This window comes from Rhinopithecus bieti, unplaced genomic scaffold (assembly GCF_001698545.2).
Source record: "Rhinopithecus bieti isolate Rb0 unplaced genomic scaffold, ASM169854v2 scaffold_39883, whole genome shotgun sequence".
NCBI classification, from domain to species: Eukaryota; Metazoa; Chordata; class Mammalia; order Primates; family Cercopithecidae; genus Rhinopithecus; species Rhinopithecus bieti.
The window spans coordinates 1772691-1790350 of NW_016816948.1; the positions used below are offsets into that span (position 1 = coordinate 1772691).

At 40.4% G+C, this 17660-nt stretch overlaps 1 protein-coding gene across 3 annotated transcripts in view; it reads left to right on the top strand.

Moving 5' to 3' along the window:
- EFNA5 (ephrin A5) overlaps positions 1-16919 on the top strand; it is a 297159-nt gene extending 280240 nt beyond the window's left edge. For 2 of the 3 annotated variants that reach the window (XR_001882159.1, XM_017855638.1), the window contains 3 exons: positions 9868-9933; positions 10325-10405; positions 16532-16919. Coding sequence is in view for 1 of the 3 variants with exons in the window: in XM_017855638.1 (XP_017711127.1) it covers positions 9868-9933; positions 10325-10405; positions 16532-16653 (269 nt within the window). In the remaining 2 variants the exon portion in view is untranslated. Of the gene's footprint in view, positions 1-1822; positions 1876-9867; positions 9934-10324; positions 10406-16531 lie in introns of those variants that run through there. The other variant, XR_001882160.1, reaches the window with a different exon arrangement.
- Positions 16920-17660: the final 741 nt, after the last annotated feature.

Sequence of the window (17660 nt, forward strand, 5' to 3'; positions counted from 1 at the left end):
GATAATTGTAATACCACTAGAAATGATAGGCACTGGGGAGAACATGGCTTACTGGTTAAGAAATGTAACCAAAGAAATCATTGATTTGTGTAAACAGATAATTACCCCTCCCCCCACTTTTCTTTTAGGTGGAGTCTCACTCTGTCATCCAGGCTAGAGTGCAGTGGTGTGATCTTGGCTCACTGCAACCTCCGCCTCCCAGGTTCAAACAGTTCTCTGCTTCAGCCTCCCAAGTAGCTGGGATTACAGGGCCTGCCCCCATGCCCGACTAATTTTGGTATTTTTAGTAGACATGGAGTTTCACCATCTTGGACAGTCTGGTCTTGAACTCTGACGTAATGATCCACCTGCCTCGGCCTCCCAAAGTGTTGGGATTACAGGTGTGAGCCACCACGACCAGCCTGTTTTGTTTTGTTTTGTTTTGTTTTAATTAGAGACAGGGTCTCACCCTGTCGCCTGGGCTGGAGTGCACTGGCACAGTCATAGCTCACTGCAGTCTCAGTCCTGGAATGTCAGGTGATCCTCCTGCCTCAGCCTCCTTAGTAGCTGGGACTATAGTTAGACACCAGGCTAACCCAAATAGTATACAAAACAAAAATTAAAGAGCGTAATGAGAGCGTTTATATATAGCAGCACAATATCCATGGACTGGTATAGCCATGGTGCGGGGTCTATAGCCACCTCTGGGCTGGTTTTCTTTAGTGTCATCACTGTCATGTTGCAAAAGCAGTCTCAACACCCAGTCTAGCTTCCTCTCTGCAGGATTTACATCCTTGTCCTACTGTCCCTCTAGCTTAATAGCATGCTCATGCTCTTAACATGGATTGAAAAAAGACCTGAGATCTTAACATATTTTCAAAAGGATCAAGATCTTCCAGCACCCGAATTCTCTAAATTCTCTCAGCCTCAGTGCACATCCTTACATAAATGTCTTCATCACCACCACCACCCTCCAACACACACAAAATAGCAAATCAAACTATGGTAGAATCTGGTTTTTAAAATTTAGGTTAGAAAGGATCACAGTTAATTTCCCTTGTTTTTCTTATGACTCCTAAGTAACTTTTAATCACCACTATCCACACCTGAGCCCTTCCCCCTCCACATTTGTACTTAGAACTCACAACCTCAGAAGCCTTCAGCTGGGTGCCCCCTGCTTAGGGATATCCCCATGCAGAGGCCCCAGTAAGCGCAGAGCTGATGCTATCAATCTGTAGAGTAGTGAAACAATATTCTAGATCTGTAGGGATCACCTGAGTTTCTAAGTGCCCTATAAAATTGTACTGCCCCTCTAAAACAGGTCATACTTAAAATTTGTTTTAGAGAAGATGAAGCTAATGAGGAAACTGAGGCATAGGCAGGTTAAGTAGCTGGCTCAAAACCACAAAATAAGTCAAAAAGAATGAACCAGGGAGAAAGAGAAACATTATGCATACACTCAAACTGCTAAGCCATGTTTCTTAAAAGAACCCTCACCAAGGAGAATAATAATGAAAGGGGTTTTGAAAGGCTCACAGAAATATTAACTTTTTTCTAGGAGCTTCTTTGAATTGTATTAACTTGATGATTTATTAGTAATTTACTGTCATGCTACATTAGTGCTGTCTGATAACGACATTGTTTCTGTTAATATCGTACGAATGAGGAATGAGATTTGTGGCTTTGCTTTCGTTGCCTAACAGCTAACAGCCACCCTCATAGGGTATCACACAGAGGGGCAAAAGGAGCCTGTGGAGAAGCAATAATATAAATAGTTCCTCTTGTGGGATTCTAGGAATTCTGCCTTTGTTGGAGTTTTTGTTTTTGTTGTTGTTATGGTTATTATGGGGCTTCCATCTGAAGAAGGTTTTCTAAGTGAATAATTCTGCCTATCTGGTATGTTGCTGTTTTGTCTTGTTTTGTTTTGTCAGATAATACCTCTCTAGTACAGTAGGTTCACCAGAGTAACCTCAAACAAGAAAGAAAGAACTGGCTGACCTTAAAGCTTGAGAAAGTCACTTAAATATTGTGTGGCCTTAGGCAAGGCCAGGTCTCAGAGAATAGTTAGAACACTCATTGATAATCGAAAACTTACTTTTTCTTAACTGTTCAAAGATGTTCAGTGATTTTTAAAAATAGTAAAATATATAAGAAACTGAAATATATTTCTTCATGTGAAGGAGTTTCTTAGACAATTAAAGTGATATCTAAATATTATCTTGCTTTCTGTGCCTGTGTGGACTAGATTTCCCCATTCACATGACTGACGGAGGTGAAATTTACATTCAGAATGTGAGATTTATTTAAAGCTGTCTTAAAATTTCCTTAGAACTAGAAATGGGCCGGGCATGGTGGCTCACACCAGTAATCTCAGCACTTTGAGAGGCTGAGGCAGGGGGATCACTTGAGGTCAGGAGTTCGAGACCAACCTGGTCAACACGGTGAAACTCTGTTTCTACTAAAAGTACAGAAATTAGCTGGGCCTGCTGGCATGCACTTGTAATCCCAGCTACTCGGGAGGCTGAGACAGGAGAATCGCTTGAATGTGGTAGGTGGAAGTTGCAGTGAGCTGAGATCGCACCACTGTACTCCAGCCTGGGCGATGGAATGAGACTCTGTCTCAAAAAAAAAAAAAAAAAAAGAAAGAAAAAAAAAGAACTAGAAATGCTTCATATAAGGGGACATTTTAAAATCATTCTCCAAAATCCACGTTTTTGTCTCATACCTGAATAGATATCAAACTGTGTGAGACAAATCATCCCCTTCTAGAGTAAGCAGCAGAAACAAAGTTTGTTGTCACTGAGCTTTTAAACGCAAGTAAAAGTTTGTTCATACTTCAGATAAATATATACAAAAAGCATGTTAATGTCCTATTTGAGTATTCCTAGAAATGAGTGGAAACTTGTCCTCAGCCATTTACTTGAGGTCGCTAAGAAAAAGTAATTGATCTACTGAGACTTACCTGCTGGAATTTAAATAATACTCAGGTTAGTTATTAGCAATGAGAACTTTGCCTTAAGGGGGCAGAGAGATGGGAGGGGAGGGAAACAGTGGGTAGAATGGGTGGTGCTTCCCATTTCTCTTTTGTGTGTGGCTGCACAGCTGGAACTTATTTTACCTCCCTTGTCCCGAAGTTTATTCTAATTATTTGTTCCCTGTTACAGTTCCCTGGTGTTAAAACCAAGTTTTAACTTGCAGAATATGTTTTTCTATCCCTCTTGTTATGTGGTGGGAAACACGTTCCTTTTCTTATTCTAATTTTTAAAAGAAACATCCCCAGAGTCATATCAAAGTTTCTAATATTTACATGATATTCTTAATTTCTCCAAGGCCTCTATCTTTACTTAGTGACCTCCTTTCCAAATTTTACGTTTTGGGCTCTGACCTTAACCTGCCCATGATTTAAGTCTTGAGACACAGTGGACTGCAAGAGAAGAAATGTGTTGGCAAATTTAGCAGCTCCTGGGGTTGCGCCATGGATGCAAGCTTGGTAAACCAGGGCCATGAGCAAGTCATTAAAACACGTGACTTTCAAATCCCAAAAGTTAGAATGGGTGAGAAGTATTTCATCATAACACATGATTTTGTTCTTTATATGAAAATTAAGTATCCTATGGCGCTTTTTAAAGAGGGCACATAGCCATTTGCAAATTGTTGCTCTAGTATTCTTCCCTTAGCAGAGGCCTAACTTTTGTTTTAAGAGTTTTCTGTGGATCTGGTAACCATTTTCCAAGCCCATATGGCTTTGGTTAATCTCTATTCTGTTCCCACCACTTCTTCTGTTTCCCCGCTCCACTCATATACACAAACTGGATTTTATTGATTCGTCAAATTTTAGGAGATATTTCCAGTAGTACCATGTATTTAAATGGGCTTTACTTTTTCAGCATTTATTGTGAATGGAATATTAATGCTTAATTCCACCTTCACCTGCCTAATTTGCATATATTTGTGTTGTATGTTGAACTGCATGAAAAACCTACAGGGGAAAAAACTGGGCCGTGCTAACAGCTAATAGCCTATCTTTTCTTTTGACTTGCACAAATTGAGAAATATTTCCTGTGGCAAACATAATGGAAAACTGCATTTTTAATGCCCCCCCACACACTCATTTCTTTAAAAAGAAGAAAGCGGCTGAATATTCTTAAAAATAAAACTTCCCAAAGTACCCAGATTGACATGGGACACAGAAAAGGAGGATTTTGGCTTTCAGAATTAAGATTGGAAGCTGAATAAGGTTAGGCAGAGATGTTAAGGTTGACTAATGAGTCCAGTGTTGGGCCTGAAAATGTGAAAGAAATACAATATTTCCCTCCTTTTCTGCTAAAAGTTTGGTACTTCGTAAAGACGAATGGTTGTTACCTTGATGATCAGGGAACTTTTGAGTTGTTTGAAGTCTCATAATCTTTGTATTTAACTTGATGGCCTGTGTAGAAGATAACTAATAGGAGTTTTTTTTTTATAGTAAGAGAAGTTTTAACTTATTTTAAAATCCTTTCAGGTATTTTAAAGACTGCCTTTGCACTCTATTTCTCCTATTTGAAGAAAGGCATTCTCCTTAAGATTTGTGTTCACATTTTGTATCCACTCATTTTGGTTTCCCCAGCAATTTGGAGTTAAAATGAGACATCATGTAATTGCAAAGAACAGCACAGGTTGGCTGCCTTAGCAAAAGCAAACTAAGTTGCATAGGAAGGAAAATGAAAAACACTTTTTAAATGCTGGAGTGAGAACATTTAAATTGATACGTCTTGTCGTATTTCTTCAACAGCAGCTTATAATTACCTTTCTTCAAGGCATATTTTAAGTGGACTCGTAACAGTAGCTTGAAATGTAAACTAGTAAGAGATCCAGTTGTTGAGGCATGGCGGCAGAATCAGGAGTGTGCAGCTCTGTGGGAGCAAGGGCATGCTGGCCATTAGCAGAGCATGCCGGAGTGTCTTAGTCCTTCAGTCAGAAGTTGGCTTTAAGCCTTTAATTACACAGATTTGTTAGTGTACAGCATTGTATCAGCTCTTGATTAAAAAATTACCCCCACATTTTGTGGCTGAAGCATTTATTATTCCAGTTTCCGTGGACCAGGAATCCAGGGGCAGCGTAGCTGGATCCTTTGGGTTTCTCCCAAGGCAACAGTCATCTCAAGGCTCAGCGAGAAGGATTCACTTTCCAGCTCACTCACCCGATTGTTAGCCGATTCAGTTCCTTGTGGATTGTTGAACTATGACATCAGTTCCTTGCACCTCTTGGCTGGAAGTCTCCCTTAGTTTCTTGCTACATGGTCCTCTCCATTGGAAATCTCACAATATGGTACCTTGCTTCATGAGCAAAAGACAGAGTGTTCGCTAGAAGTAAGGCACAGTCTTTTGTAACATAATCAGAGTGACAACCCATCACTTTTGCAGTGTTCTGCTCATTAGAAGCAAGTTAATAGGTTCAGCCCCCTCTCAAGGGGAGGGGATTATACAAAGGCCTACCTACAGGAAGTTGGGGATCACTGGGAGCCATGTCAGAAGCTGCATGCCACAAGCATCATGGCAGTACCTGAAGGGATGTGTTCTCTACTCTCTCTGAAGGATAGACCTATGATGAATTGTGGTGTGAATGTTACCTATATTTGCATTGCTAATTATGACTTTTAGAAATGCTGATTTGGGGCACTGAATATGGTCACTTTTCTATACCAAATTGGCTAAGTGCTGAGTCACGCTCACCTGAGCCCCAGGAGACCAAGATTTTTGGGAAGGCTAAAGTTAGAGCCCCTGTCTGAGGTCATGGAACAGAGTAAAAGTAAGGGGCCCTCACGGCCTTATTAGCGAGGTACTCTAAACACAGAGAACCAGAGAGTCTCCAGCTTGTATTTCATTATGTGTTATAAGGTTTTGATTGGTACTTTGCAGCTCATTCGGGGGAAGGGACTCTATGGATTGATTTATAAAGTTGCTATTAAGATAATGGAATGGAATGGTTATGCTTGTTTTAATTGTCCCCATATCCCTACTCCCAACCTCCTGACTCCAATATACACTTTAAGCAGTAAACTGAGTAAATGGATGTGAATTTGGATTATGTGGCGGCTGTTTAAGACATTTCTCATTTTAAGTTGAAAAATCCTATTAGAAAATCCATGTATCTTTAGAGGAAGATTTCAGATCTAGATTTTTTTCACCTGTTTGCAAGTCACTGCCTCTTTTTGGTTGCCAAAGCTCCAATTTGGAAATTTAGGGATAAAATGTCTTCTGTCCCAGTTGCTGCTGGTTAGCTTCTGGAGGACCTGTGAAGCCTCTGATAAACATGTCTGGTACACACTCTTGCTCCCTGCCCAGAGCTGCACTGGCTCTTCATGTAAACCTCAGTTGTCACGTGGATCCCTCCAGGTACCCTAAACTGTGGTTCATATTTATGTCCCAGCTTGAAGAAGCACAACACAAGGGCAGGGACAGTTTGAAATCTTATATCTCTTCACATACACAGCACCTAATAAAGAAGCTGATACATAGTAGGCATTTTATTTTATTTATTTATTTTTGATACAGAGTCTAGCTCTGTTGCTGGGCTGGAGTACAGTAGCTCAATCTCGGCTCACTGCAACCTCCGCCTCCTGGACTCAAGCAATTCTCATGCCTCAGCCTCCCGAGTAGCTGGGATTATAAGTGTGTGCCACCATGCCCGGCTAATTTTTGCATTTTTAGTAGAGACAGAGTTTTGCCAAGTTGGCCAGGCTGGTCTCAATCTCCTGGCCTTAAGTGATCCATCCACCTTGGCCTCCTACAGTGTTAGGATTGTAGGCGTGAACCACTGCACCCAGCCCATAGCAGGCATTTTAAAAGCATTTGAAATGGTAGATGAAGCTGCAGTAATATGTAATGGATTTTTATAATTATTCACTATCAACTTTCAACATCAACTATTCATTTTCTAAGGAAAGCAGCACAAGAAGTTATATATAGTGAATATAATTTGTGTGTATAAATTTATATATATTTATGTATATAATTTATGTATGAAATGCTTACATATTTGCTTTTAACTAAGATAAAGTTGACTTTTAACTAAGACAAAGTGATGTATCTCTAGAGCCATAAGGATTAATACTACCTGCCTCCTGACAAAAACAAGGCATGTTTTAAGATTTTACTCCCTCATTTCCATCCTCTGCTCTATCTATTGCTCATAAATTGATCCTGAGATTTTCTTTATAAGTTTAGTAGTGGGAATATTATATGTTTCAATTCCTCTGTTATGTTTTGTTTTTAGTGCTCAGTCCTCTGCCTTTTGCTTATTGTGATTCGTAATGCACTTATATCTTCAAATAGTACTAATAATTAATCATCTGTATATTTAAGTTGGTATAAGGTCATCCTTTGTCAGCCAGGAAGTGTGTGGTGAAAGAACCTTGAGCATAACATAGAGGAAAACCATACTCTCACTTTATTAAACCTTACATTAAAAAAATGGAGTTTTGATAGTATATGGGAAAAGTTTTCATCTTTTGGATTTTTTGTTTGTTTTCAAGGTGTTAAATAAGAAACCCAAATTATACTGAGCTAGTAAGGCACACTTCTCAGGTTGTCTTGAAGGGTTAGGAGTTTACTCCTTGAGCTCAGGCCAGTGATGCAGTGATGATAGAGTCAATCCATGGCGTGCAATCTGTGTTGTGTACTCACATATCACATTGTATGTTAATATTCCTTGTTCATAAATTTTTCTAAGGATTAGAGTATAATAGTCAAACAGTATCACAAGGCATCAGCCACATTTTCTGGTGATAGAAAATGAGGAAGTAATGGGGCAGGTTGTTAGGGAAGAGGTTTTTATTTTATGTGTCATATAAATACAAATACATTCGATATTTTTAATTCACAGAAGTATGTAGCACATCCACTAGCTAAGACTATGTCCCTCCTTGAGAGCTCATGAGAGAACTCTCCAGTTTTTTTCTGGATGGCTTATCATTTGCTGTTTAGTTATTCCCATGTGCCCTACAATAATTTTCATGTCCTGGATTTATTTCTCCTAAATACAAATCTGAAAGACCTGTACTAAATCCAAGAAGCTCCTCCCTAAACCAATTAAGCATTTGATTTTGTCTTCACCCTGTTTATCTAGCAGTATCATCTGTAAAGTCAGTTATTTGCATGTAGCAAATCAAGTTCACGAGGCTTGAAGTGAGTTCATCTCAGCTCAGAAATTCATAGAACAGCAGTGTGAACATCCATGTGTCACTTTTTTCACACTAACTCTCATGAATAAGACATATACTCCCTCAAGAACCCGTGGTTTTCCTAATGAATTGGAGTCACCTATGTGTACTGTATTTGCGACATGCACATTTGCAGTTGAGGTCCACAGGAAGGACACCGTTTCCTGGATCAAACCGCAGAGTGCAAATATTGTGCCCTAAATAACACACTAGTTACTGTAAATGTCAGTAGAGGGAGTTTTTCTGACTTTGATTTAATGAAAGCCTACAGCAAAGCCAGCTGTTAGCACTTCTTAACTGCTTGTCAGAGCAACCAGGGGAGATAGGGAGGACCAAAAACACTTTTTCTCTATACTTTTGTTTTAAAATTAAAGTAGTTTTCAACAGGTGTTGAATAGGGACACTGGAGGCTCTATACTACTTGACATTATTTAGTTGGTGAATTTAGTTCTCCTCCAGGAGGGTTACTTGGATCTAGAATTACATAAGGAGATTGTATAAAATGTGTTTGCAAGTTTGTATATTGAATCCTCTCACCTGCAAAAGAAGCATTTTTGTGTTCTGGGCTCCCCATGAGGAATAATTTAAAAATAAAGGAGAGAGAAGACACACCAAATGCCAATCCCTCGCTTTGTCACTTTGGGTATTGCCAAACTAATTGTAAGCCATGTGTGATTTGATGGATGTCATCTGCTTTTTCTGAACAAAGAAACCACTTGAAGCAAACACATAGGGAGGAAAGTATGCGACGCTTGTTTCTGTAATTTTTTTCATTTCTAGAATGCATTAGTAAATACATGTGGTTGTGAAGGGCCTTACTGCCCTTGGAAATTCCTTTGACATTTTGCTGTGTGTACAGAGGGGAGATAATCTTTCAACCGTGGGGAAAGTTTACAGTCTTATTATCTTGAAGAGGAGAAGAAAGTTTCTTCCTCAAGTGATTTATAACCTGAAACATGCTGTCATGTTTTGGTAAGCCCACTTTATTAATTCCATCCTTCTCTGTGGCAAATTAAAAAAAAAAAAATACATGTACCATTGCAACACAGTACTTTCTCAATAGCACATTGTACTTATAATAGCATGATGGAAGTTACGGGCTTGGGTTAGTCATATAGAATGCAGAGCCAAGTTCTGAGTAAAACTTCTAATTGAATTACCTGCAAAAGCACTGACAGACAAGCTTTCAGGACGGACAAAGCTCTGCTTTCCCGAGCAGAAATAGGTCACGTTTAAGTCTGCCTTGTAACTCTCTGTTATTGGTTTTTGCCGGCACTTTCAGCTCGTGCCTCTGTTGGGCCCCTTTTCCTGCAGCAGAGGAGGAGCAGCTCTGTGAAAGCCAGAGGGCTCACACATTATCCTCTCGATTTAGAGAAAATTGATAACAGATCAAGTTAAATGGAAGAGCCTTGAAATAAAAATCCAAAGTATTTCTTCACAGATTACTCAGATTCTTGCATGATTCTTTTATTGTATTGAAAAGAGAAGATCAGGATATGAAAGTAGCCTTTCTGTAGCAGTGAGACCTGAAAAGTACTGTTTGTTTTAATTTGGGGGAAGAATTAGAGAAAGTTCCTGTTGTTCAAATCAGGAAAGAATTTATTGTCCATCATGTGTATGTGAAAATGAAGAGTAATATGTTGTTGTTCTCTTCTTTCTCTCCTTCTCTCTCTCTGTGTTATCCACAGCCTCTGCAATCCCAGATAATGGAAGAAGGTCCTGTCTAAAGCTCAAAGTCTTTGTGAGACCGACAAGTAAGTTCACTAGAATGAGCTTCAGAGGGTGGCTTCACTGCGCATGCTTTATTGTGTGGTCTGGTTCACAGCGGTGAAACTTTTTTTACTGTTAAATCTTGTGTGGTATCTGTTTTGTATATCAACATTCATATTTTAGTTTTCATCATATTTTTTCTCATTCTTCATGATGCTTTTACTTAAGTACACAGCAGTTGCTAACTTGTTGTTTCTTAGACTGTTGTACATGCAGAGCAAATGGGAACAATATTGGCATTTAGAACATGCCATTGATTGCAAAACAATCTTTACATAAAAAAAGAAAAAAAGGAGAGAAAGAAAAAAGAAAGAAATGGGAGTTTAAGGGTGTCTTCACTAACATATTTGGCTGTTATCTCTATTTTTGTTATAGATAGCTGTATGAAAACTATAGGTGTTCATGATCGTGTTTTCGATGTTAACGACAAAGTAGAAAATTCATTAGAACCAGCAGGTTAGTATGCTTAGAGAATCTCTTTTAACAAATGCATCTATTTCTCTGGTGCTTCAGTATTTTTTTCCTTTCTTCCTCTCTGCATGTTTGCATGGTATAATTGTTGTTCTGCTTTTGCTCATTGCTAGCAATGCTAATATGACTTATATTCTACCTCATTCCTCCAGTATCTTTGTGTAATGCATGTTAGATAAAATAAAACTTTTCTTTTTGGAATGGGTTTGAGCTAATGCAGTATCTTAATATAGAAGCCCCATCAGAATGCTAAAATCTCACTGCCTTTTACCATATCCTCAGAGCATGCTAGTGAATCACTGTGAATATTAAAGGTTCTGTTTTCATATGAGACACAAAACATTTCTATTGTATATGTTCGTAAAATTTTATTTTTTATGTCCAAATCTATAGATAAAAGTAATAAGACTATTGCACAAAATAGAAACTAATTCAACATACTTAGTTTTCTCTAAAAATTTACATGCATCATTGAACTGACCTAAGGAACTTTATTTTATTTAAATATTATTTCAGCTATTGTCAATAGTAATTGGTCTAGAGAAGTATAATCACATTGCCACCACAAATTCACACATCTCTTGCTGCCACAAATGTACCAGTAGCCTGTTGAGCCAAATGTGATCCTTGATTACCGAGGCAAAATAAGTTTTAAGGATAAATAAAATTTTTCTACTATTGACTTCCACACTCCTAACGTTTCCCATAACTAAAGAAAAAAAAAAAAAACCCACCAAAGCACTCATTGAGGCATTTAGTCTGTCGCATACTATGGATAATGAGAACATGTAAACTATTCATTTGGTTATCAATTCAGTCTGGCCATTTAATGAAACTAGATTAACTGGGAGGAGTGGTTGCCCTCTGCCAATTGCTTATGGAGAAGTGTGCCTGGAGGCGCTGTGTGTTCCCTTCCTCTGTGGTGTCCTCTTCTCCCCTACCTGCTCCAGATCTTCACTGGTTTCCTTACCCATCTCCCTTGATCATCTCAAAGCTTAAGGGAAATAAATTTTTTTCCTCTTCATGGAGAGATTTGAGCCCCCTTATGTAAATGGGGATTTTTTTTTTTTTTTGTCTTTTTTTAGTAGAATTTCTCTTCCTTATGGTCCTAGAAACTAACGGGCATTGAGGTCCACTTTTTCCTCCAATGTTGTAACCAGGACTGCACAGTCAATGAGCCTTAGGGAAACTTACCCTGAGTAAATGCTGTGCCTCAGGACATACAATAGCTTTCCCGTTATAACTGACAGAAAGAGTTAGAGCTTTTTCCCTGAAGCATTCTTGTTTTTCTAAGGCAGGCATCTCACCCAGAGCGCAAATGAGAGGTGTGTACAATGAGTTCTCCGAGGTCTTAGTGGCTCCCCAGGGATCAGTTAGCTGCTTTAGAAAGTTTTAAGGAATGAATGCTGATATGAAGACATTTTAATTGTGTCCTGGAAATCTGGAGCCATGACTTTGGCTTCTTAAGGTACCAGAGTCCTCACAAGCTTAGGGACTTGGGCCATCAGAGGATCTACAAGTTACTCAGTATCTCCCTCAACAACCCCAGAGTCTACACTCTTCCTTCTGTGACTGAGGAGACTCACCCGTGCCACATTGCTGATTAGATAGATCCAGCTTTAATACTCAGATCTTCTGACTCCTATTCCAATATTAGTATCAAAGTAGTAGTCTTTTACCATTGCTAGAGGTATGTTCACAAAGAGGACTTAAGTCTCTTGGCTTTGTTAAGAAGCCACAAGAAGAATGAGCAGCGTGTTCTAAACAAAAATTACCCAGGATTATGATCTATTGATACACATTGTACATAATGTAGGCATATCTTTCCCATGGTTTTTTTTTTTTTTTTTTCCAGAGTATCTCCACTGCCTGTCTACAGCATAGAAGGCTGCTTAGATACCTAACAGATTGCATATTTTTCTCTGGTAATGAAAAGGCACATGGAGGACCATCCTGCCATTAGGAAAATTACCTTTGAATTCCACTAACGATACAATGCAAGATATTAAGATGCCTTCGTGCATGAACATATGTCACTGTCTTTGGGGAAACAACGTTTTTTTTTTTCACTGAACAGTTAAAATGCACAATGGCCCCAAATTGATGGACATATAACTGCTGGAAGTTTGCAAAAGTTTGGCAGAATGTAGTTCAGTGTGTGCATACGTGCGCTGGGGAGTAGAGCGTAGGTGTACATGCAGGAAAAGCTCCTTGAGTCAGTCAGAGCTATGTTTTAAGGGCTTGCTGGTGAGCATCTTCACTAACAAAGTGAGACAAGGTTGAGCCACAATTCCTGGCAATAAGAAAACAATAAGGAGTGAGACACTGTGCCTCACACCTATAATCCCAGCAATTTGAGAGGCTGAGATGGGTGGATTGCTTGAGGCTAAGAATTTGAGGCCAACCTGGACAACACTGTGAGACCTTGTCTTTCCAAAAAAAAAAGAAGTGGTGTGTGTGCCTGTAGTCTCAGCTACTTGGGAGACTGAGGTGGGAGGACTGCTTAAGCCCAGGAGTTTGAGGCTACAGTGAGCTATGATCATGCCACTGCACTCCATCCTGGGTGACAGAGCAAGATTCTGTCTCTAAGAAGAGAGAGAAAGTCTCGTCAGATTTGCAATTCTTCCCCACTGTGTCAAACCACTGAATGAAAGAGTATTTGCCTTCCCCCAGCTCCGGGTGTAGACCCAGTCTTTATGAACCCAGCAAGTCTGAAAGGATTCCACTGCATGATCTCAGCGATGTGTACTAATTCACCTGTCTTTGGAATGTATTTGTCTTTTTTGTTTGCTTGCACACTCTGCCTGCCAGTTTCCTATCATCAGGGACACAGGATGATCTCAGGGCAGACATATGCCACATAACATGCTCCAAAATATCGCTAGTGTTCTCTCCATTAACCATTGAAACCCCCATGTTGTGGAATCCTGTAGCCAGGAGGCAAAACTTGATTTAGCTTCTGAAGAGGAACATTTTCTTCTTCCAAGCCCGTGTTACAAGTGTTAGAAATTCTCTCATATTTAGGTGTAGTTTTCATTGGGATAGATTTTGCCTATGAATTCCTTCTTAGAATTCTGAAATTGCTCAGATTTGCCCAAATGACAGCCAGTTTCTCATTTCACTTTTGGGGGCTGTAGAATTTCCCAACATTGGGAACCTGTTTTAATCAAAGGATGCTTTGTGGAATCCCGAATGAGGAACAGCATGTTGCAGGAAGAAGAGAAGGATCCTGATGCCCTAATGGGACTGATTTTCCTTTTGTGGGGCAGGAAGATATATATTCGTTGGGTGCTTATAAAAGGTTAATTCCAAAGATTGTGTATGATTAAAGGACTGAAAGGCCCACTTAGCCTCATACTTCACTTAGATGAAAAACAAAAGCCTTTCTCTCCATTACCCTGTAAGACCTATTCCCTGTGTCTTGTGCTGAGTGGACCTGGAATAATGGATAGCCCTCACTGTGTACCTAGAAGGGACTAGGGTGGTGATGAAGGGGTTCACACCGAAGATCTAAGTGCTAGCTGGGTACCTTTAACAGTACACTTGTAAACTATACAAGGAGAAGGATTGGGTAATATTCTAGTAAAAATAAGATAGAGAGGAATCCAATAGCTGATGCAATTTCAGGTATTTAAATATGTGATATTGTGAAATGAACTCTGGAATCCTCAGGGTTTATGGTTATTTCACAATTAAGCCTGAAGTGCTCCATTGTTTTGATTGACAACATATTGGTGCTCTTAAGAAAGTGATTTGGATTTTAATTTCAGGGGTATTAAGGGCCTTTACTTCTACTTCCTGTTAACTACAGATTTAATTAATACACTTGCAAGGCTGAAAAAGAGCAGAGAATAGAGGAGAGTCTGAAGGTATTTGGCCACATTGTGGAGGACTTTATATATTTTTTTTCTGCATCCATTTATCTTCCCATCTTGCTTCCTAACCTTTTCTAGTCTCCTAGGCTAAAATCACTCCATGTAGATTCGCTAAGGTCCAGGAAAGGGGAGCAAATTTGACAAGGGGATGCAACAGCTTTTATTCGAGGGGAGGCGATAAGAGCACTGGGCAGGAGACTCAACACTGAGAAGACCTTTCTCATTGGGAATGGATGTGATGGACAGAAACATCCCAAACGAGCATATCTGAAGCAGAAGTCAGCCTGTGAACCTGAAAAGTGGTTACTTTAGCACAAATGTTAGGGGGTGTGATTCTACCCAGTGAACTAAAAGCACCCTTATTGTGACACGTGTGGTAGGAAAATATAAATGAGTTTAAAATAATGGTTAGTTAACCCATTAAGGGGTTTGAGGTGGCCCCATCCAGGGTATTTAGGGATTATCCTTTGAGGTCAATATAATTGTAAACAACCACTAGAGCCTTGTTACCATTCTCTCTGACCCTTGAGCAATTCCCAGATGGCAACTGCTGAACACCTACAGGAAGTTACCCTGATGCGGAGATAAAATTTGCACAGGGACTCACTATTGGCCCCCAAAATGTGTTATTCAGAGATCCTTAGTCTAAAAGCACAAGTGGCCAGGTATGGTGACTCCTGCCTAAAATCCCAATCCTTTGGGAGGCCAAGGGAGGAGGTTGGTTGAGGCTAAGAGTTTGAGACCAGCCTGGGAAGCAAAGCAAAACCCTGTCTCTCTAAAAATTTTTTAAATTAGCCAGGCATGGTGGTTCACACCTGGAGTCCCAGCTACTCGGGAGGTTGAGGCAGGAGGATTGCTTGAGCCCAGGAGGTCAAGACTACAGTGAGCTGTGATTGGGCCACTGCACTCCAGTCTGAGCAACAGAGCAAGACCTTACCTCTCAAAAACATTGATTAATTTAATTTAATTAACAGTAAAGAAAAGCATAAGTTAGACCAGGTGGAAAGAAGAAGACAGGCAGCCCTGGAGCAGAGCATGGCTCCTAGGCAAGCCTCCAACCTCTCTTTGGTACTAATTGCTGCACAGTTCCCATTTTGAAGTTAAGCCTGTTAATCATGCAGATCAGGAAGGCTATCCAAAGTCAGAGGCAGCCTCATAGAACACTTTATAGCTAAATAAAAGAAGCTTAACTCACTTAATCCATTTTATTTAGAGGAAAATTTGCATCCACGCTGATAATTTATGTGCCAAGCTTCAACCCGATAAAAATAGTCAAGTTCAAGTAATTTAATCTTAGAAATACAGGGTTTGTAATAGAAATAGCACCATAGGCCGGGCGCGGTGGCTCAAGCCTGTAATCCCAGCACTTTGGGAGGCCGAGACGGGCGGATCACGAGGTCAGGAGTTTGAGACCATCCTGGCTAACGGTGAAACCCCGTCTCTACTAAAAAACACAAAAAAAACGAGCCGGGCGAGGTGGCGGGCGCCTGTGGTCCCAGCTACTCAGGAGGCTGAGGCAGGAGAATGGCGTAAACCCGGGAGGCGGAGCTTGCAGTGAGCTGAGATCCGGCCACTGCACTCCAGTCCGAGCGACAGAGCGAGACTCCGTCTCAAAAAAAAAAAAAAAAAAAAAAAAAAAAGAAATAGCACCATAATTGACACCTAATTGTAGGCAAACTAGTGGGCATAGATGTATTGAAGTTTACTAGGCATGATGTATAGTTTATCCAAAAAGCTGTTGTTTTGGCATTTAGTTTTTCATGTTTGAAAATTCGTCTAGGCATCCAACAACCAGGCAATCAACACTAATCCTATGAAACAGCTAAAAGAAGGGAAATGGGCAGTGCATTCTGCCCCACCCCCACCAACATGTCAGTTGCCTGCTTGTGACATCTTAGGTTTCAAAGGTACATTCAGATATCTGAAATTTGTGCAAGGCGTATCTGACTGCTGGCTAATGAAAGCAGCTCATGTGCCAAAGGTTACAGTGTATGCATAATTTTTCCCTTCAATTTTTAAGGAAAGTATTAATATTGCTGAGAAAGTCCAATTTTCTTTGCTGCTTCTTTGTTTGCTGTAAATAATGAGTGATTATGCAGACATGAAAGTCAATGGTGGCACAAGGTTCATTACCCTACTTTGCAGAGGGTGGCGAGGTCTGTTAACAGCAGGCTGCTGCAAAAGAGTTATTAAGGATGTGAAATCTCATTGGAATGTGTGCTTTCTATTTGAACAGATGACACCGTACATGAGTCAGCCGAGCCATCCCGCGGCGAGAACGCGGCACAAACACCAAGGATACCCAGCCGCCTTTTGGCAATCCTACTGTTCCTCCTGGCGATGCTTTTGACATTATAGCACAGTCTCCTCCCGTCACTTGTCACAGAAAACATCAGGGTCTTGGAACACCAGAGATCCACCTAACTGCTCATCCTAAGAAGGGACTTGTTATTGGGTTTTGGCAGATGTCAGATTTTTGTTTTCTTTCTTTCAGCCTGAATTCTAAGCAACAACTTGGGGCTGGGGGCCTAAACTTGTTCCTGCCTCCCTCACCCCACCCCACCCCCAGCCCTGGCCCCTGACTTCTCTCGCCCCTCCCAAATTAAATGGACTCCAGATGAAAATGCCAAATTGTCATAGTGACACCAGTGGTTCGTCAGCTCCTGTGCATTCTCCTCTAAGAACTCACCTCCGTTAGCGCACTGTGTCAGCGGTCTATGGACAAGGAAGAGTAGTGGCAGATGCAGCCAGCGCTGGCTAGGCCCGGGAGGGTTTTGCTCTCCTATACAATATTTATGCCTTCTCATTCAGAACTGTAAGATGATCGCGCAGGGCATCATGTCACCATGTCAGGTCCAGAGGGGAGGTATTAAGAATAGATATAATATTACACCATTTCCTGTAGGAGTGTATAAATGAACAGGCTTCTAAAAGGTTGAGACACTGGGTTTTTTTTTTTAATATGACTGTCTTAAAGCATTCTTGACAGCAAAACTTGTGCTCTCTAAAAGAAGCCTTTTTTTTTCTAGGAGGCAGGTTGGGTGTGGAATGCTAATACAGAGCAGGTGTGAAAACAGAGAAAACTACAGGTTTGCTGGGGGTGTGTATGTGTGGGTGCCTCTAATTTTTTTGGTGACTGGGCAGTGCACACCAGATATTTTTTCTTTGAATACAGATCACCATGGTGCTACAACTTTTTTTTTTTTTTTTTTTAAGAAACTCAAAGAGGCATTTTTATGAATAAAGTGACCTTCCCCAAGGCTGACAAGCCAGGGTTGATGAGTGCATAGTGGAATAGCTTTGGATGCTCCTCTGGGGGACGACGTATACCAAGGAGAGGACCGCAGTGGCCAGAGGAGACATGA